The following is a 19179-nucleotide window of genomic DNA, read 5'->3' as shown; positions in this document are numbered from 1 at the left end:
AAAAAAAAAAAAAAAAAAATGGACAAACTTTTTGAGGATCAAATATGTGTTTCATGTGTTTTTAAGACACTGGTGAAAACGTTAAAACCGGAAGAGGTCACACATCAGTCACACCATTACCCATATACACTAACTTAGCATGCACAGTTACAATGGAAACTGACAAAACTGTGGTTGGTGAACACTCTTAAGTCTTAACAAAAACTCTTTTGGTTTTTTTGTGAATCAAGTTATTATATCAAAGCAAAGCCGTAACGAAATTGGCTTCTAATTTTTTACTTTCAATTTCTTTCTTTCAAGTTATAACTATACGAGGTAGGGTCCTTCGGTCTTTCTATGTACAATTGTACATGCATAGCTGCCCAATCTCAGTCACGGTTACGTCCATTATTACCGAATTATAAAAAGTGATATTAAATAAATAAAAACTATTCAGGATCTATGCAATGATATATAAATTGCCAAATATAGTTCACACTCTATTAGCATGAGAATAAAAAACACAGTAATGATATGAATTTTATCGTGCAATAGGTTCCAGAAGGGTTGGATAAACAAAGGGAACATATACTTGGCATCTACAAGCCCACCAAGTGTACTTAGGGCATACTACGAGCAATTTCAAAGAGATTTTTCAATGTGCCTAAATTGCCGTGCAGAGGAGTTGATGGCAGGAGGGGGAATGGTGTTAACATTTTTAGGGAGAAGAAGTGAAGATCCATCTAGCAAAGAGTGTTGTTATATATAGGAGCTTTTATGCATGGCCCTCAATGACATGGTCTCTGAGGTAACATAGGCTACTACTACTCTGGTTACTAAATGATTAAAAATTTCCTATTAGTTTCACTTAATTATGATTAGTATAGTCATAATAATTAAATAATCCTGAAAATTTGAGTATTTAATCTGAATTTGTTAAATTGATGGAAAGTTAATAATGGAATCAGATCCTACTATCTATTTATTTTTGAATTAGTTAATGAAATTTTAAAAAATCAAAGGACTTCAAATATGTTGATATGATGATGACCTATAGGAGTTTCTTGACCATGAACTAATATAACCAGTGGTAATATAGCATATTCGCACTAGGAAGGAATAATTGATCTCAAATTTGCATAAAATCTATTATGCTAACCATAGGATGTACATTCCAGGGACTCATAGGGGATGATAAAATGGATTCCTTCAACATCCCCCAATACACATCATCCCCATCAGAAGTGAAATCCGAAGTTTTATAAGGAGGATACTTCTCCATTGATCGCCTGGAGGTTTCTGCAGTCAAATGGAATGATTATGATAGTGAATTCAACCCATCTATTGTATTTAGTGATGATGGATACAATGTTGCAAATTGCATGAGAGCTGTGGCTGAACCCTTGCTTGTTAATCAATTTGGAGATGCAATCATTGATTAGGTTTTCCGTAGGTACAAGAAAATTAAAATTATTGCTGATCACATCTCTAAAGAGAAGACTCAATTTATCAATGTGACCATTTCCATGAAAAAAAGTGGTCATTTCATCATATGAAAGACTCACGTTAGTGTGGCTTCCTAAGAATGTAATAGGTCAACTGGTCAAGTACTTGTATTTGTTTTTTTCCTAGTTCTCGCAAAAGGTGTTGCTGCATATTATCCGCTAGTGCTTTCTTATGTAATAAATTGCGTGTATGAAAAATTGATTTGGATTGTTCTCAGTGAACTCTAGTGCCTAAGATTTCTCATTTTCTATTGCAACTTGGCATGAATAAAATGATATCTTTGATATTTGATTTCAGGTGTAAATGACTCAAGCCAAACCAAGTATTAAAAATTTAATTTTGTTATTTTAATAATATTTTGAACTCGAACCAAGTTTAATTTCATTATGAAACAAGATTACATGTTAAAGTTTTGTTTATTTTTTTGTCAAACAAATTCAAGTTGATTCATGAGCTACTTAATTAACTTTTTTCCCCTTTATTTTGAGTAATACCATGACTAAATTCTTTTACATCTCCACAAATCCATTAATCTTTTACTACAAATGGATTGCTTATATTATTAATAAACTTTAAATAAAAACTTGATATCACATGAACTTATTTACAAACTTATAGACCCAATCTTAAGTCTATATAAGTATATTTATAGGCAAGTATACATATAAAAATATAAAATTATATATAGTTAAATTGAGCCTCAAGTTCATCAATTTGTTCATGAATATAAATTATTATGTTTGAGTTTGGCATGTTTAATAGTTGAGTCTAAACTTGGCATAAGTTTGACTTATTTACTAAACAAACAAACACAAATAAGCATTTTTCCGAACCAAGCTCAAAATGTTCAGAAATAGTTTGATTCATTTACTGTGTACATATATACCAACATATATGAAGCAAGTCGCTATGAGAAAAGCTTAAGAAATAAGCCAACTCAAAGATTGGTCAAAGAAATGGCATGAAATGCAGTATAGGACAAAAGGCGTCGTCAAGTTCAGACCATTGCATATGTTTTTGGGTCTGGTTAATGTACGCTCTTATATAGGGCATATATTAACCATTCATTTTGGGAAAGTTTTTATAAGGAATTGAAAAAACTGTCAAAACAGTTAATCACTTTTTCATTTTTCCATAAAAAATTTCCTAAAATAGTTTTACTAATGTGTGCAGTAACTGATGAATACATTGAACTTAGGGGTGTCCATGGGTCCTCATCACCCGACCAACCCGCCGGACCCGCTCGAAACTGACCGGCCACCACCCAAACCGACCAATCCGACGGTCGGCAGCGGGTCGTCACCCACAAAACCCAAACCCTTCGGGTCGGTTGGCGGTTTTCCTCCCCAAAAACCCAAGCCACCCAACCCGACCATCAAATCAACAACATTCGGCTACATTTCCAGGTTTTCCGACAAAAAATGACAAATACCGGCGATATTTTTGTTTTTCTGACCAAGATCTACTTGAAATCCACCAGATCCGGCGATATTTCGTCAAGATCTAGTCTAGATTCGACGAATCCGGCCAAATATCGGCCAGATCTCAACTGATCCGGCTGAATATTGGCTAGATCTCGCCGGATCCTGCGAAATTTCGGCACTGGCAGTGAAACCCGAAACCGACCGACACAAACCTGAAAACCGATGGACCCAAACCGGACAACTCGACCAGTAAAACGGGTCGGTTTCGGTTTGGATTTTCACCCACCTGATAAATTCGGGTCAGGTCTGGGTCATGCACAAACCCGACCCAGCCCAGCCCGTAGACACCCCTAATTGAACCCAAATGTAGACAGACATCAAATCAGTAAAATTATAGGCACTAAAGCAAATGTTTTCAATGTTTATCTACATTTTCAAGGATTTTTTTTTTTTCAAAATAACATTAATTTTCAAACAATTTTGTTAGTTAGCACGTTTTCAAAACTATTTAGGAAACTAACATCTCGAGTGTAATAAACTCGATTTTGGAGTACTAAATAGAGTCCATTGAACTCGATTTCAACATTTCATTTTAATTGAAATCGAGCCTTACAAACTCGATTTCTCATCCATGCCTTTTTCTGTTACACTCCATCTCTCACTCACTCCACAACAACAACACTCCATCTCTCACTCACTCCATCACATAAACCCAACCAGAAACCCAAAAATCACGAAAAAGAAGAAACTAATCAATGAAGACAGAAACCCACGAAGAACAAACCCAAACCATGAAAACAGAAAAAACAAACTAGAGAGATCAAACCCAAGCAACGACAGTGAAGGCTCCAGGAGGCTGCGACGACGAGTTTTGTTGATGTTTCTCACTAGATCTTTGGGTGGGTTTCTTGATTTTTGTTGTTGATGTTTCTCTTTGGGTCTTTGGGTTTCTTGATTCTTGATGTTTCATTGGGTTTGTTAAGGGAACTCGTTTCTTGATTCTTGATGTTTCTCTTTGGATTTCGTTGGGTTTGTTGACAGAGTGTTGTTTCCTCATTAGAGGTGAGTGAGAGATTGAAAGACGGAGAAAGATAGGCAAAGGGAAGAAATGATGAAGTGATCTGAGTGAGGGAGAGACGAAGTGTGTTGCTGTGTAGTGAGCGAGAGATGGAGTGTAACAGAAAAATGCATGGCTAAGAAATTGAGTCAGTAAGGCTCGATTTCAATTTAAATGAAATCGAGTTCTACAAACTCGATTTTTATACCACAATGCTCAAATCGAGTTCAGTGGACTCGATTTTAGCACACCAAAATCGAGTCTATTGCACTCGAGATGTTAGTTTCCTAGATAGTTTTGAAAACATGCTAACTAACGCAATTGTTTGAAAATTGATGTTATTTTGAAGAAGAAAAAAATCCATTTTTGAATTGGTCTGTGCAGAAGTTTATTGGAATCTAACAAAATTGTGGTTGGTGAACACTACATACTAAAAGCAGTACTATTTGAAGGTATATATTATAGTTGTGATGACTTCACAATATGAGGTTTCTCTCTGGATTTCGTTGGGTTTGTTGATAGATTGTTGTTTCCTCGTTAGAGGTGAGTGAGAGAGTGAGAGACGGAGAGAGATAGGCAAAGGGAAGAAATGATGAAGTGATCTAAGTGAGGGAGAGACGAAGTGTGTTGCTGTGTAGTGAGCAAGAGGGGAGTGTAACGGAAAAATGCATGGCTAAGAAATCGAGTTAGTAAGGCTCGATTTCAATTTAAATGAAATCGAGTTCTACAAACTCAATTTTTATACCACAATGCTCAAATCGAGTTCAGTGGACTCAATTTTAGCACAACAAAATCAAGTCTATTGCACTCGAGATGTTAGTTTCCTAAATAGTTTATAAAACATGCTAACTAACGCAATTTTTTGAAAATTGATGTTATTTTGAAGAAAAAAAAAACCCCTTTTTCAATTAGTCTTTGCAGAAGTTTATTGGAATCTAACAAAACTGTGGTTGGTGAACACTACATACTAAAAGCAGTACTATTTGAAAGTGTATATTATAGTTGTGATGACCTCACAGTATGAGGTTTGTATTTATAATTCTTGTGTGGAAGGGGAAAAAAAACCAAAATAACCAAAAAAAAAAACCCAAAAGGATAATGCCATTGATGATATGTAATATATGCACCCATAATTTTACACATAGTCCATATCTATCTTTATTGTTAAGTTGAAATTACCATGTTTGTATCTTATAATCAGTCATTGATGAAGGAAAATTATTTGCACACTTAGTGTGCATAATAATGTAGATTACAACTCATCCAAACTCTTGATTTGAAATTGTCCCTGTCACGCTCCGAACCCAACCACAAAGATAGGCATATGACAACGGCCGCACGTTATAAAGTTTTCACCCTACAAGTCTGCAAGGCCTTCTTAGCAACAGAATTTTATCTTCAAATAAAATATCATCAATAAATCCACAATCATCCTCAATAATGCAATTGTCAAAAGATCTCCAAAGTACCAATAGATACAACAATCCAAACCTCGTGATTGTTAAACAAAAGATATTCTAATTATTACAAAATCATCTTATTTCAAAAATTCCTAATTTCCTTTCAAGCATACACCCTTAACAAAAGTCTCAACACTAGCTATTCTTCATAATGTGAAATTGGAGGGTAAAAGGAGGGTGAGTTGATAATTCAATAAGTAACCAAATCCTAATTAGTTGAAACAAGCATATAAATTGACATAATAATACATTTTACATATGATCAAATATTTCACATATATCAAAAGTTATACTATACTATGGGTTTCAAAATAAACATAAGAAGTTTCATAGACTAAAAACAATTCAAATATTCAAAAATAATTCATATTCTTAACAATCTTTTATGATTATGGTCACGCTATATCCCCATGGTTGGACATCAGATTTAGATGAAACTAGTTTTGTGCTAATGTATATTCTCTATTAGCTAGGTCTAGAAACAAAATAGGCTCGTGATGCCCCAGATAGAACTAATTTCGATACTAATGAATAACTCTCATTGGCTGGGTATCAGAGTCAAAACATGGTCAGATTGTCCAAAATCATATATATCAAATCATAGTTCAAATATATCTCATTCAAATACATACATAAAATCATATATATGTGGTAATCAAATAAATTTATGAAGATTCTTTATTCTTTATTTCAAATCAATGTAGCTAATAATTAAAATAAAATTGTAACAATTGTAGAACAATATTCAATAGCTAAAATACAATAATATAAGAAAAATTAAAATCAATTAGGAGAAGGTTACTTATCTCAAATAGCACACCACAAAGAACTTCTTCTTAACACTTCCTCTAAAATCCTTAAATATCACCTAAAACAATTTTTCAAGTATCATTCACTCAATAATCAAATAATTTAAGAAAAACTTATAATGGTACCGCCCAAAAGAGAAATTGCTAAAAATATCCAATGATTTTCCTATTATTAAATATCCTCATAAAGGACAAAAATAGCATCACAGGAGACTTATCCTATATTTTAGAACCACCATTAATTTTGTTAGATTCTAAATATTTAGGAATAAATGTTTAGGTTCTAATTTTATGTATATTGGCAAATCGAGAACAAAAACATGTCTAGATTAGGTGTTATACATTGCTCAAGTTTGTTCAGGTCAAAATTCAAGAACAGTCAAACTACAGAAAGAAGAGTTTAGAATCTGTGAAGCTCGACTAATCGAACTTCGCATATTGCAAAATTTAAACCAGGCCCAAAGCCTATGAAAACGTTTAGGGTTTGTGTCCTACACTACCTAGTATAAAAGGAAAACCCTAAATATGTTTCAGAAGTTCTTGAAAGTCTTGTGAGTTACTCCTGTGAGATTTATGAGGTTTCTGTAGCCTTCTAACTTAACAAGCATCAATCGGAAGCTAAATCTACAATCAAGAACTGATGGAGACAAGTTGCTATATAAAGAATAACTACTAACAGTGATCTAAAACTTTTGAGTAGATTTCAAAGTCACAAACATGGGTGTTTCTACTCAACAAATTCTGATAGAAGAGTCCATAAATTCGGAGCTACATGTGGTCGTGTAAGTAAGTACTACAAGTGGTAACTTTAGATTTAGAGAAAAATTTATTATAAAACTTCCATTCTATCATAATGAATTTGTTTACCATGAAGATAGTTAGGTTAAATGCTCTCTAAGTTTTTTACCTTGAAACAGTTAGTTTCATTAGTTTTCTTAAGTCATCATATCGCTATCTTCTTTATATTTTTGCACTTTATAATATAATTGCTTGAGTTTAACTTAAATCTGATAATTAATCTAAATAAATACTTAGCTAATTAATTAGATTAAAAAAATCTGACAAATAGAATCTAAACAAAATAAACACACACACACACACACACACATATATACATATATATAGGGTCCTGTTAATGTGTGCCCTTAAAGCACACATTAAACCATCCACTTTTGGAAATATTTTTCCAGAAATTGAAAAAGCTATTAATACCTTTTCAATTTTTGAAATTTTTTTTTTCAAAAATAAAAATTATTGTATGTCCTTAGAACACACATTAACAAAATCCATATATATATATATATATTTTTTTTTTTTTTTTTACTTCCTGCCGCCATTAGTTCTCTTGAGATGAGGACAAAACTCTGAAGTACAAGTACTATGTCACGCAAAAAATCAAAGCATCTGGACACTATACGAATACATCATTCTTCCCTTCTTTTTTCTTTTTTTTCACGCGTAATAACTGACGAGTTATCAGACTTCAATCCCGGACTAGCTACTAGACTTTTTTGTATTTCCAACCACCTCTACTCCACCACTTCGGTACTATTTCTCAAACAAAGGCATATACAGAAACTTGACACCAAGCACAACAAATCTGGATTTTAATAAAAAAATAACCATAAAACTCAAAATATATTACCAGTTAAGCAAGGTTTGAAACAAATTTCATTTCTAACAAATCGAGTCCAAAGAACTCGATTTTGCTCTGAGAAAACCGAGTGTGAGACACTCGATTTCCAAGTGTAAATTCACTTGGCAAAATCGAGTGTAGAGAACTCGAATTGTTAAAAACCAAATATATTTCAAACATTGTCTAACTAATAATATACTTTGAGTTTTATAGTTATTTTTTAATAAAATCCAACAAATCTTGACACAAACATAGTCATTTGCAATTTCTATCCCAGTTAACGCAATAAAGGGCATAAAAAAAATATTAGGGCCGTTTAGTAGGAGAATTTAAGAAATATTGTTTGTAATTTTTTGAAATATGTGTGGGTGAAAAAGTGTATGAAAAAGTGTGTAATATTGTTTTAAAATTAAAAATGTGTTACTTAACTACTCCACCAAACAAGGCCTTAGATTTTCGAGATTGAAACACCTATATAGTGTCCAAAATAACAAAAATATAAATCTAAACCCTTCTTCGTCCACATCATAAAACTTATTAGATATTTATATAATCTAACTAGTGATTAGAAAGACTCACATAAAAATATTTTAATTTCATATATAGTTTAGATTTAATGAAAAATAAAATTTTTACACTCTTACCTCAAATATGTCGTCAGTCTTTCTTTAGATGAATATTTTGAGTTGTCTCATTTCTCAAAATATCTATAATTATAAGATAACTTAATTAATTTATATATTGCTAAAGTTCCAACCTTATTTTCTAAAAACTCTCTTAATAATATTAATTACAAAATTGACCCCACAAAAAGATTTATTTAAATACCCTACCTTTTTTTAAAAAAAAAAATTCGGGTATTACAGTCCCACATTGATTAAGCAAATATTTTGTGTGAAATATAATTTGTCTTATTCTTTTTTAAAAGTTAGGGTGTGTTTGGATACTACTTATTTTACTAAAACTAAAACATTATTGCTAAAAATATTGTAAATAAAGGTAAAAGTTAGTTGAAATAATACAGTGAGACCCATGTATAGTAGAAAAATAAGCTGAATATCAAAATAATTTTAATTTTTCCACCTAACCCAAACGCACATTTATTATGGATTTTGAATGAAATTTGTGGTGTGTTATTGTGTTAGAACTACATTCTTTCCGCTTTTGTTATTTGATTTGTATCACCTACAATATTTTTTCCTTTTCTCTAGTAATTTTTATAATATTTTTTTTTTTCTTGAACAATATCAAAGTCATTGTAAACAAATAAGAAAAATATTCTATGAAACCTTGAGGCCAAAGAAAAAAAAGAATTAGATAAACAAAGGTTACGTTGTGAACCTCTTTAGAAACCTCGACAACCCCTTGACGGCACACTAATTCTGAAAGGTTAAGAGGTTGTGAATCTAATCCAAAACATGTGTTGTGGCCAATGTTTTGCGTTATCTATCAAATTCCTTGTTTAATATGATATCTATATATAAACAAAGAATTTTATCAGACATGTAGTTGTAGTCATGTGATGACTAGCTAATGGGTATGGCGTATGAGAGGATTATTTTTTTTTTTTGAAAGCATATGAGAGGTTGGTAGGAAGGCAAAGCAATATTTTTTGACTCCACAGTTACAGTTTACATAATTTTTTTTGGCTCCACAGCTACAGTGCACAGCTGTGCACCATAGTTGAAAAAAAATTTAATTAATTTTGTGTTCACACTGCTTTTGTCTCTCTCCTTCCTACCTCTCCATGTATCTCCCAATGTCCACCATGTGTTCACACTACTTTTGGTTGTGGTTGTGTTTTGGTGGTTAGATGAAATATTATTTTATTATAGTGTTTATATTATTTTATTGTGTAAAAACTAAAATGAAATCACTGCTATTGGATGTGAAAAAGTAAAATAGATAAAGTGATTTTTTGAAGTGCTAAAAAACTAAAATTTTGTCTCCACTGCTGTGGATTAGTTATCTATCAAATTCCTTGTTTGATATCTATCATTATTGTAATTTAGGAATTTGAGACAAACCAAACTTGGACTAGTGTATGTGACTGAATAATTCTAGCTACACGTCCAATCATATACTTAAATTCACACCTTGTTCATTTATGTGATTATGAGTAGTCGATATTTTTTTCACATTACTAACTTGTGAATGTGGCCCACTACTTTTCGTTGACCACTTATAATTGTACAAGTTCACAATTTGTGAAATTAAGTGTAAGAGCAATTCTTTTCTCAAAAAATAAATAAATAAATAAATAAAATGTAAGAGTGATTGTGTCAGTACTCGGTAGCATTGGTACAGTGAAAGTAGCCCAAGAAACCAAAAAGAAATCATGACCACTAGTTCTTGAGAAAAGAGAGGTACCTATGGTTATAAATTGGGTTCCACTCCAATGACAAAATTGCAGCCTAAACTCTTAGAATCACTCATCTATACGAGAGAGAGAGAGAGAGAGAGAGAGAGATGGAAGTTGTTCAAGTGCTCCACATGAACGGTGGAATAGATGAAACAAGTTATGCAAGCAACTCCCTGATTCAGGTAAACTTAATTACCAACCCCCTCCCACCAGTATTTTCAAAGTACATACTGGTGGAGTACATAATTTTCCATTTCCCAATTAACTGATTGCTCAAGTGTACCAAATGGGCAATTTTCTGTGCTACATTGTGTTCTAATTAATATGCAAAACAAAACAAAAGTTTGCTGCCCTGGTTTGATTGGCTTATGCAAAGAGGAGGAAAAATTAAGATAGTTTGAATATAAGATACATGCTAGCTTACTCAGCATTTAAAAAATAAAATAAGAGCACATGTCAGCTCATTACGATTTTACAATACATAACTTCTTTTTTCTTTTTTTCTTTTTATACTTTTTAAAACAAGGGTTGATATGATTGTTATAATCTAGTGCACAATAAAAATTGTGTCAGCAATGAATCCAAATAAAAGTAATGCTACTCCATGATTTGTTTCAAATTTTATTTTTTATTGTTATTTTTTGAGGAATACTACTCCAATTATAACATGCTATGTCATTGATTATTAAAAAGAAAAAAAAAAAATATATATATATATATATAGTTTTTGAAAGTGCCAAGACAGTTGCATTCCAAGTTCCTGGCACTTCATAAAAAAAATAGTTTTACACTAAGTTAATCTCTATCTTTATTGTTAAATTACAATTAGCATGTTTGTATCTTATAATCAAAATCATAGATAAAGGACGGTTATTTGAAAAGTTTATGTGCATAATAATGTAGATTATAACTCATTCAAACTCTTAATTGGTTTGGACTTTGGTTTGGACAGAAAAAAGTAATAGCTTTGACCAAACATATCTCAGAGGAAGCTATAACCAATCTCTACTGCAGCACCTTGCCAAGGAGCCTAGCCATCGCTGACTTGGGTTGTTCTTCTGGACCAAACACTTTGTTTTTGGTTTCTGAACTTATCAAGGTAGTGGACAAGCTTCGCCAAAAACTAGGTCATGAATCACTTGAATATCAAGCATTTTTGAACGACCTTCCAGGGAATGACTTTAATACCATTTTCAAGTCGTTGCCAAACTTCCAAAAACAAATGAGTTATCAAATGGGGCCTGGTATTGGTCCATGTTTGTTCTCAGGAACTCCTGGTTCCTTCTATGGCAGGCTTTTTCCAAGCAAGAGTCTGCATTTTGTCCACTCTTCTTATAGTCTCCAATGGTTATCTCAGGTAACATATTCTTTAAATAGGAAAAAAAGGTTGATGTAATTAATAATATACATAATCATGTGATTGATAAACTACCACTTTATCTAAATGCTAACTGGTGTGATTTTTAACTTTTTAAATGAGAGGAAGACTGAAAACAAGGTTCAAATTCAAAGAAATTCGCTTTGATACTAAAAGAAAATTCACATTCCTTATCTTGAATTTTATGCAAGAAATTCAAACCTCATTATTAATGTGAAGTGATGATTTAATATTTTGTGTAATGATTGCATACAACATCCCTCTATTATTATTATTTTTTTTTAAATACCTCTCATATCAGGTATGAGAGAGATGTTATATGCAACTATTACACCAACTATCACCTCATTTTATTTTTTTTTTGGAAAGAAATGCTAGAAAGCTTTCATTAAACGGGATTAAAACCCAAAATAGATAAATCATCTAGATTTGAGAAGAAATAATAGGGAGAGTATCCCCAACCCAAATAATACAGTTAGATATGTGCTTGGCATATTTGGTCAATTGGTGAGCTGCCTTGTTTCCTTCTCTGCGAGTGAAGGAAGACTCCCATGCTTTGAGTCCAATCCAAGTCCATCATCTAATTGCTGGAAACTATCACCTCAAATTGAGCAATTATGTAATGACTAATTTATATTTCAATCATTCAACAATAACCTTAGCATTTAATTTATATTTCAACCAATTGGTATTGCTAAGTTAACAAAGTCATAGTAAGATATGTTTTTGGTAATACACTTCAGCATTTTCCTTTAATCTAACTATGCTTATCAATTGATCTTAAATAACCCTAGCATTCAATTGATCTTAAATACAGAAGATAAAGACATAGTTATCCATATTCTTAAGGTCTTTTTTTTTTTTTTTTTTTTGAGGGGATTCTTAAGGTCGATTGGTATTGCTAAGTTAACAGAGTCAATTAAGATATGCTTTTGGTAATATACATGTTTTAGCATTTTCTTTCAATATAACTATTCAAAATATATATGCTTAGAGTCTGCCTCAATTGACACCTCCTAATATTTACAACAGAGACATTCAGGACTTCAATCACCACTCCCTCATTATTTCTATCGAATTATAAATAATAAAGAACCATTCAAGATCTGATAATGGTAAATTGCCAAATATAATTCACACTTTACCAGCATGACAATGAAAAATACATTAATAATATGAATTTTATTGTGCAATAGGTTCCGGAAGGGTTGGATAATAATAAAGGGAACATATACATGGCATGTACAAGCCCGCCAGATGTTCTTAGGGCCTACTATGAGCAATATCAAAGAGATTTTTCAATGTTTTTGAAGTGTCGTGCAGAGGAGTTGGTGGCAGGAGGGGGAATGGTATTAACCTTTTTAGGGAGAAGAAGTGAAGATCCATCTAGCAGAGAGTGTTGTTATATTTGGGAGCTTTTGGCAATGGCACTCAATGACATGGTCTCTGAGGTAACATTGGCTACTACAAATTAAACTTTGGGTACTAAGAGTCTGTTTGGATATTGCTTATTATTGAAAACTAAAAACACTGTAGCAAAATAATTTTTAAATGTGTGAATAATGCCGTTGGACCCAGTTTTAAAGAAAAATTTGCTAAAATCCACACTTAAGGGTCTCATGAACAGTGCACAGGACCCACACAAAAAACGCAGCCCATTCACAAACGCAAATGTGTTTTGTATCCAAACTAACACTAAATGATGGAAAGTTTCTATTAGTTTCACTTAATTATGATTAGTATACTCCTAATTAATTAATTAATTCCAAAATTTTGATCGCTTAATCCAAATTTTTTAAACTGATGGAAATTTAATAATTGAATGAGATTCTTCTACTTATTTTCAAAAAATATGCTCATAAATAACTTAACTTATGATTAATCTTCTTAAATGCTGACATTATTTGATTGTTAGGTGTTTTTTTTTTTCTTTTGTTTTTCAATCATGTATGTGATATTGTGCATTTAAGATACTTGCCTAGGGTCCCTTGAGGACACTCAAGTGGCGGATTTAATGGACTTAAAGGATGTGTGATAAACCAAGAGTTCTCCTGTTCCATCCATCACACTATCAGTCCATAACGTGCCTAAGGTGTTTCATACGTAAAGAGTAGAGTAGTTTGGTCAATAATTGGACACCACTTGTTTATATGTATGTGTGTGTGTGTCCAGTATGGTGTGTTGTTGTTGTACCAACATTTTATTTATTTATTTTTGAATTAGTTCATGCAATTTTGAAAAATCAAGGGGCTCCAAATATGTTGATGTTGACCTGTAGGAGTTTCTTGATCATGTACTGATATAATTAAGTATCTTTGTGCATGCTTCTTATTTTTAGATTTTGATATATTATAATTATATATATATATATATAGCAATTCGTACTAGGAAAGAATAATTGTTCTCAAATTTGCATAAAATCTTTTGTTCTAAAACATATGATGTACATTCTAGGGACTCATAGATGAAGACAAAGTGAATTCCTTCAATATCCCTCAATACACACCATCCCCATCAGAAGTGAAAACCGAAGTTTCAAAAGAAGGATATTTTTCAATTGATCACTGGGAGGTTTCTGCAATCAAATGGAATGATTTTGATAATGAATTCAATGCATCTAATGCATTTAGTAACGATGGATACAAAGTTGCAAAGTACATGAGAGCTGTGGCTGAATCCATGATTGTTAGTCATTTTGGAGATGCAATAATTGATGAAGTTTTTCTTAGGTACAGGAAAATTATTGCTGATCACATTTCTAAAGAGAATTGTCAATTTATCAATGTGACCATTTCTATTACAAAGATAGGATGATTAAGATTTTATATATGGGTGATCGAGAATATAATAATGGTCATTTCATCACATGAATGACTCGTGTGTTTGCGCTTGTATAATAATGTGGCAAGTCAAGCCCTTGCATTATTACAAGGGTTGCCATGTATTATCATTAATTTAGTGCTTTCATATGTAATTAAATTACGTTTATGAAAATTTGGTTTGGATTGTTCCCAGTGACCTTAGTGGCCTACAATTTCTCTTTTCTCAGCAATTTGGCATGTAGAATATTCAAAACTGCTGGGAAACTTGTGATGAGCATATCAACATGTTCTTTTTTTTTTTTTTTAATGATTTTGTTTCAATCTTTTTTTTTTCTTTATAACTCCGTCAAATATGTTTTTGATCTATTATACTACTATATCCTAATTTTACTTTATAATTTTGTTAATTAGTTTGAATACTCTTCCATTGTTTCCAACAATCTTTAGAAGAGATTTAGCCACTTTTTAATTAATAAACCTCCCATTTAAAATATTAAAAATTTCATGCATTGAGCTCCACTTATTAAGGGTGAATTTAAGCCCATGTGTGAGAGGTGTTTAATTTTTTAAAGAATCAGTAATTTGTTAGTTTCAAATATGTTGAAATTTGAGATTTTTGGTGAAAATCACTACAAAAGATGGTCTGAGCATTTGCTTTTTATTTGGATTCAATTTGTGTGAACTATGTTTTGTTTTCGTTTCTTGACTGTGTACTTGCTTAATATTCCTTAACATGTCTTTTCTACAGTTTCTTGGATTATGAAAAGGATAATCACATATATTATGGTCATGTTTTGTGTTATCTACAAATTCTTTATATGATATCTACCATCTATATCTATATAATATCTAAAAGCGAACAGTAAATTTATTGTTGTCATGTTCATGTTAAGCTATATTAGCATTTCAGTCCAATTTAGTTCATTTCGAACCACTTGGTTCATTTGGTCCACTTTGATCCATTTGATCTATTTATGTTGACTTTGGTTCATTTTGGCCATTCGGTCCATTTCAATCTACTTTGGTCAATTTTGATCCAATTTGGTTTACTTCGGTCTACTTCGATCCAATTTGGACTAATTGGGCCTTAAATTGATTCTTTTGTAGGTTTGTCTTATCAATTTTAGGCTCTTTTTTTTTTTTTTTATGAAAAGTATTAAATTTTATTCTATTTTGCCCAAACCCTTTAGTTTTGGGCTAAAAAATACAATTAAAATGGGCATTAGAAATTAGAGATATGAGCCCTAAAAAATCAAGAAAAATGATCAATATTCACAATATTACCTTAAAATTCAATTTTCAATAACATAGCCATTATAATTATATTTGGAAAAAAAAATCTACAATTCTACACTTATATAGTATCTTAAATTGAATGTAACATGTTAAATGTGTTCTATGGAATGGGGGTGTACATTTAAAAAAAAAAAAAAAAAATTGTTGGATATGTTCAAATTAGTAAACCGATTGTGGTACATTAAAAAAATTCTTTTTATAACATCTTCTCCATTTATATAAAACAATATTTTTTTTTTTTGAGAATATATAACAATATTATAATTATGTAATTTAAATCTTTTTTTATTAAATTAAGATTTTCTATACATATATATATATATATATATATATATATATCACTATGTATTGTTGTTGAATGCTAAATATATTATATTTTTCATTACCTAAAACTTATAAAAATAGCACATACTTTTAAATACAAATTTTACATTATATTCTTATAAAATAATTATATCACAATTATAAAATAATTATAACAAATCAGAAAAAATCCAAATGGATTGAAAAAATAAGCTCACACACACCCTCAGAGCAGCATATAGAAGTCCAATAATAAACAAGGAAAGGGTAAAGAAAACAGAATAACACCAAATTAGCAGGAGCTTGGAGTGGGAGGAAAGAAGTCCTTTTTTAACAAGGAGAGGGCGACAAACATGTCCAAAGACTAACCAACATCAATAATAACATGAAAATATAAATAAAAATTGTCACTGGACTCAAGGTTATAGGCAAAGCTTCGGGGGGGGAGAAAGAGTGGTGTCAATGGTGTGTGGCTTTTGGAGAAGGTGTTGGCTGGTTTGATTGGGGGTTGTGTGTGGAGGGGCTGAAGGCTATGCGAAAAGGAAAAAATGTTTTACTCTCGTTTGGACAAAAAAATAAATATTACACACCTCTTAAAAGTTAAAACTGCATTTTCCTGTTCAACCAAAAAAAATTTTTGGTTTGACCAAGATTTTAACAACAAACACCTAAATATACCAAGGGTCGGTTTGGATTAAGGGAGAGGGAGGGCAAGTGGTCGACCAATTCTATTTTACTCCCATCTACTCCCTCACTCTCTCAATCCAAACATACTCTAAAAGTATTTTCTTAAAACATATTTTTATGACATATTAGATCCAACTTAATTTTATAAACAAGATAACTTATTAAAATAATAGTTTTAAATTGTATTTTTTTTGTTCAACCCACCTCCCCCCTCCCCTCCCCAGAAAGAAACTATAAACGATTTTAATATTTTAAATTTCCAAGAGCATAAGATAGTATAAAATTATTATTCTTCTTTTTTAGTTTTTTTGGGTTGAAAAAAGTATCAAATACAATTGAGTTGGACACGGCATTACAGAATGACGATATAAAGGTGCTCAAGTTCAGGCCCATTGGAGCTCATTCCTAAGAACTCTCCATTTTCAATCCAAACTCAAATTTGGGCCTTAACTAATATTCCTCTTTAGTCCAACAGTTGTTCCTTTTCTTTTCTTTTTTCAAGTTTTATTGGGGTGAGTAGGAATATTATATTTGTTGAGAATTAAGAAGAATATATTTTCCTAAAAAAAAATATCCCTATATTTTGAGGTTACAGTCAATTTAGTCCTTACATTTTGGTAGTAGTCAATTTAGTCCATGTTATTTTCAATTTACAATTAATTTGGTACCTACTGTTAACTCATTAACAAAAAATACTTATGTGGCATACTTACGTGGCAATCAACCTTAGATAGCCAAAAAAAAAAAGCCACCTTAACTTTAAAAAAGTAACTTTCTTTTTTTTACAAATTCTTTTCCTTTATTTATTTTTTCTTTTAATTTTCTTAAAATTTCTTTAACCAAACACCCATTCACATTTAAATTTAACACCACCAATCCTTTTATAAAAATAAAAAATAAAATCCACACACCACCACCAATCTTTGGCAACCAAGTCCATCACAACACCCAAAAATCTCCTCCATCACAAATCTAGGAAACTCGTGTGAGAGACCAAGAACAAGAGCTTTGTCAAAGAGGGCTGAGAGAGAGAGAGAGAGAGAGAGAGAGAGAGAGAGAGAGAGAGAGAGAGAGAGAGAGAGAGAGAGAGAGAAAAAAAAAAAAAAAAAAAAAAAAAAAAAAAAACCACTCCAATAGATTCTCTATACCTGAATTTTTTTTTTTTACTCATGAACAGTAATTCATCAAGTCTGATGGGCTACTATTCATTCTTCAAATGTTTTTTTTTTTTTTACTATAATAATTAGGTGTTGAATAAAAAAATGTTGGAAGATGTGTAGTTGTTAAAAAAAGAATAAATAATTAATGAAGAAATAATATTTAAATAAAATAGAGAATGGGATAGAGAATCTAATGGAAAGTAAATTTGAAAAAGTAGGTAGATAAAGGTAAAAGTCACTGTTTATTCTCCAAACAGTACAAAAATTTGATGAATTTGCTGGAGATACTCTTAGAGAATAGAAAGGGGCAGATGCTTTTGCTGTGCATGCAACAATGGCGGCAATGATCTTTGTTGGGAGGCCGATGCATCTCTCTCTCGTAAATCTGAGATGCCTTCACCCCGTGTGACCTACAAAATGGGTTTAGATCTGCAAAATTGGTACAGGGATGATGGATTTACTTGAAATGGGTTTTATTGTTGTGTATTCCTTTGTAGATGTAGTGATCTGCAAAACGGGTAGATGGATGATGGATTCGCTTGAAATATTCTTTTATAATTCAATTCTAGAAGAAAAGGATTTTACCAAATGTTTGTTGTTGGACATGGCTTCTCTTTGTGATCCGTTCTAATCCTAATTTAACTCACCAAGAACAATGATGAATGAATCTTTTCTGAACAACGAATGATTGAAGAAACGGTAAAGAAAATTAAAAGAAAAAAAAAATAGAGAAAGGAAAAATTTTGGTAGAGAAATAAAATAAATTATTTTCTAAAAGTTGACCTGGCTACTAAAATTAAGCTCTGTCAGCATTTTATTTAAAATTTTAATATTAGATAGGCCAACAATGCAAATTGTTTGCTACGAAGTCATTTTCTTTTAGTGAGTTAACGACATGAGCTAAATTGATTGCAAATTGAAAATAACAAGGACCAAATTTATTACTACCAAAATGTAGGGACCAAATTGACTGTGACCATAAAATGTAAGAACCAAAATAGTGTTTTCACCTTTAAAAATTTGATGTCTGTTAAACCCAGAATTTTGATTTGGGAATAACTAGTGAATAATGACACGAAGATCCAAGCTTTTATCAGTATAGGTAGACACCTATCCAAAGAAAAAAAAATATTGAGGTAGACAAAATAATTACTTCTCTATCTTGGTTTTCAAATTGAGTAAGCTTACCAACTCTAACTGCATGGATGATGACTAATGCCCAACCACAACATCCAATAGGGCAAGATTAGCTAAACTTTCAATTTCAACCTTTGGAGTTTGGACCTTTGGACATTTCTCC

The 19179-nt window shown here is 31.6% G+C and overlaps 1 protein-coding gene and 1 pseudogene across 1 annotated transcript; both read left to right on the top strand.

The window, feature by feature from the left end:
• LOC112037072 (S-adenosyl-L-methionine:benzoic acid/salicylic acid carboxyl methyltransferase 2-like) overlaps positions 1–1535 on the top strand; it is a 6594-nt pseudogene extending 5059 nt beyond the window's left edge.
• Positions 1536–10313: 8778 nt separating this feature from the next.
• LOC111993284 (S-adenosyl-L-methionine:benzoic acid/salicylic acid carboxyl methyltransferase 1) lies at positions 10314–14425 on the top strand. Its single transcript, XM_024025134.2, has 4 exons — positions 10314–10415; positions 11186–11590; positions 12808–13062; positions 14066–14425. The coding sequence occupies exons 1-4, from the start codon at positions 10341–10343 to the stop codon at positions 14423–14425; spliced, it is 1095 nt and encodes a 364-aa protein (XP_023880902.2). The 5' UTR covers positions 10314–10340.
• Positions 14426–19179: the final 4754 nt, after the last annotated feature.

The sequence above is a fragment of the Quercus suber genome, unplaced genomic scaffold, assembly GCF_002906115.3.
Source record: "Quercus suber isolate HL8 unplaced genomic scaffold, Cork oak 2.0 scaffold_11, whole genome shotgun sequence".
NCBI classification, from domain to species: domain Eukaryota; kingdom Viridiplantae; phylum Streptophyta; class Magnoliopsida; order Fagales; family Fagaceae; genus Quercus; species Quercus suber.
This window is presented reverse-complemented; position numbering and strand designations above follow the sequence as displayed.

Coding starts and splice junctions, on each gene's coding strand:
- LOC111993284 (XM_024025134.2), top strand. CDS start 10,341: ATGGAAGTTGTTCAAGTGCTCCACATGAACGGTGGAATAGATGAAACA. Junction 10,416..11,185: donor CAAGCAACTCCCTGATTCAG/GTAAACTTAATT, acceptor TGGTTTGGACAG/AAAAAAGTAATAGCTTTGAC. Junction 11,591..12,807: donor GTCTCCAATGGTTATCTCAG/GTAACATATTCT, acceptor ATTGTGCAATAG/GTTCCGGAAGGGTTGGATAA.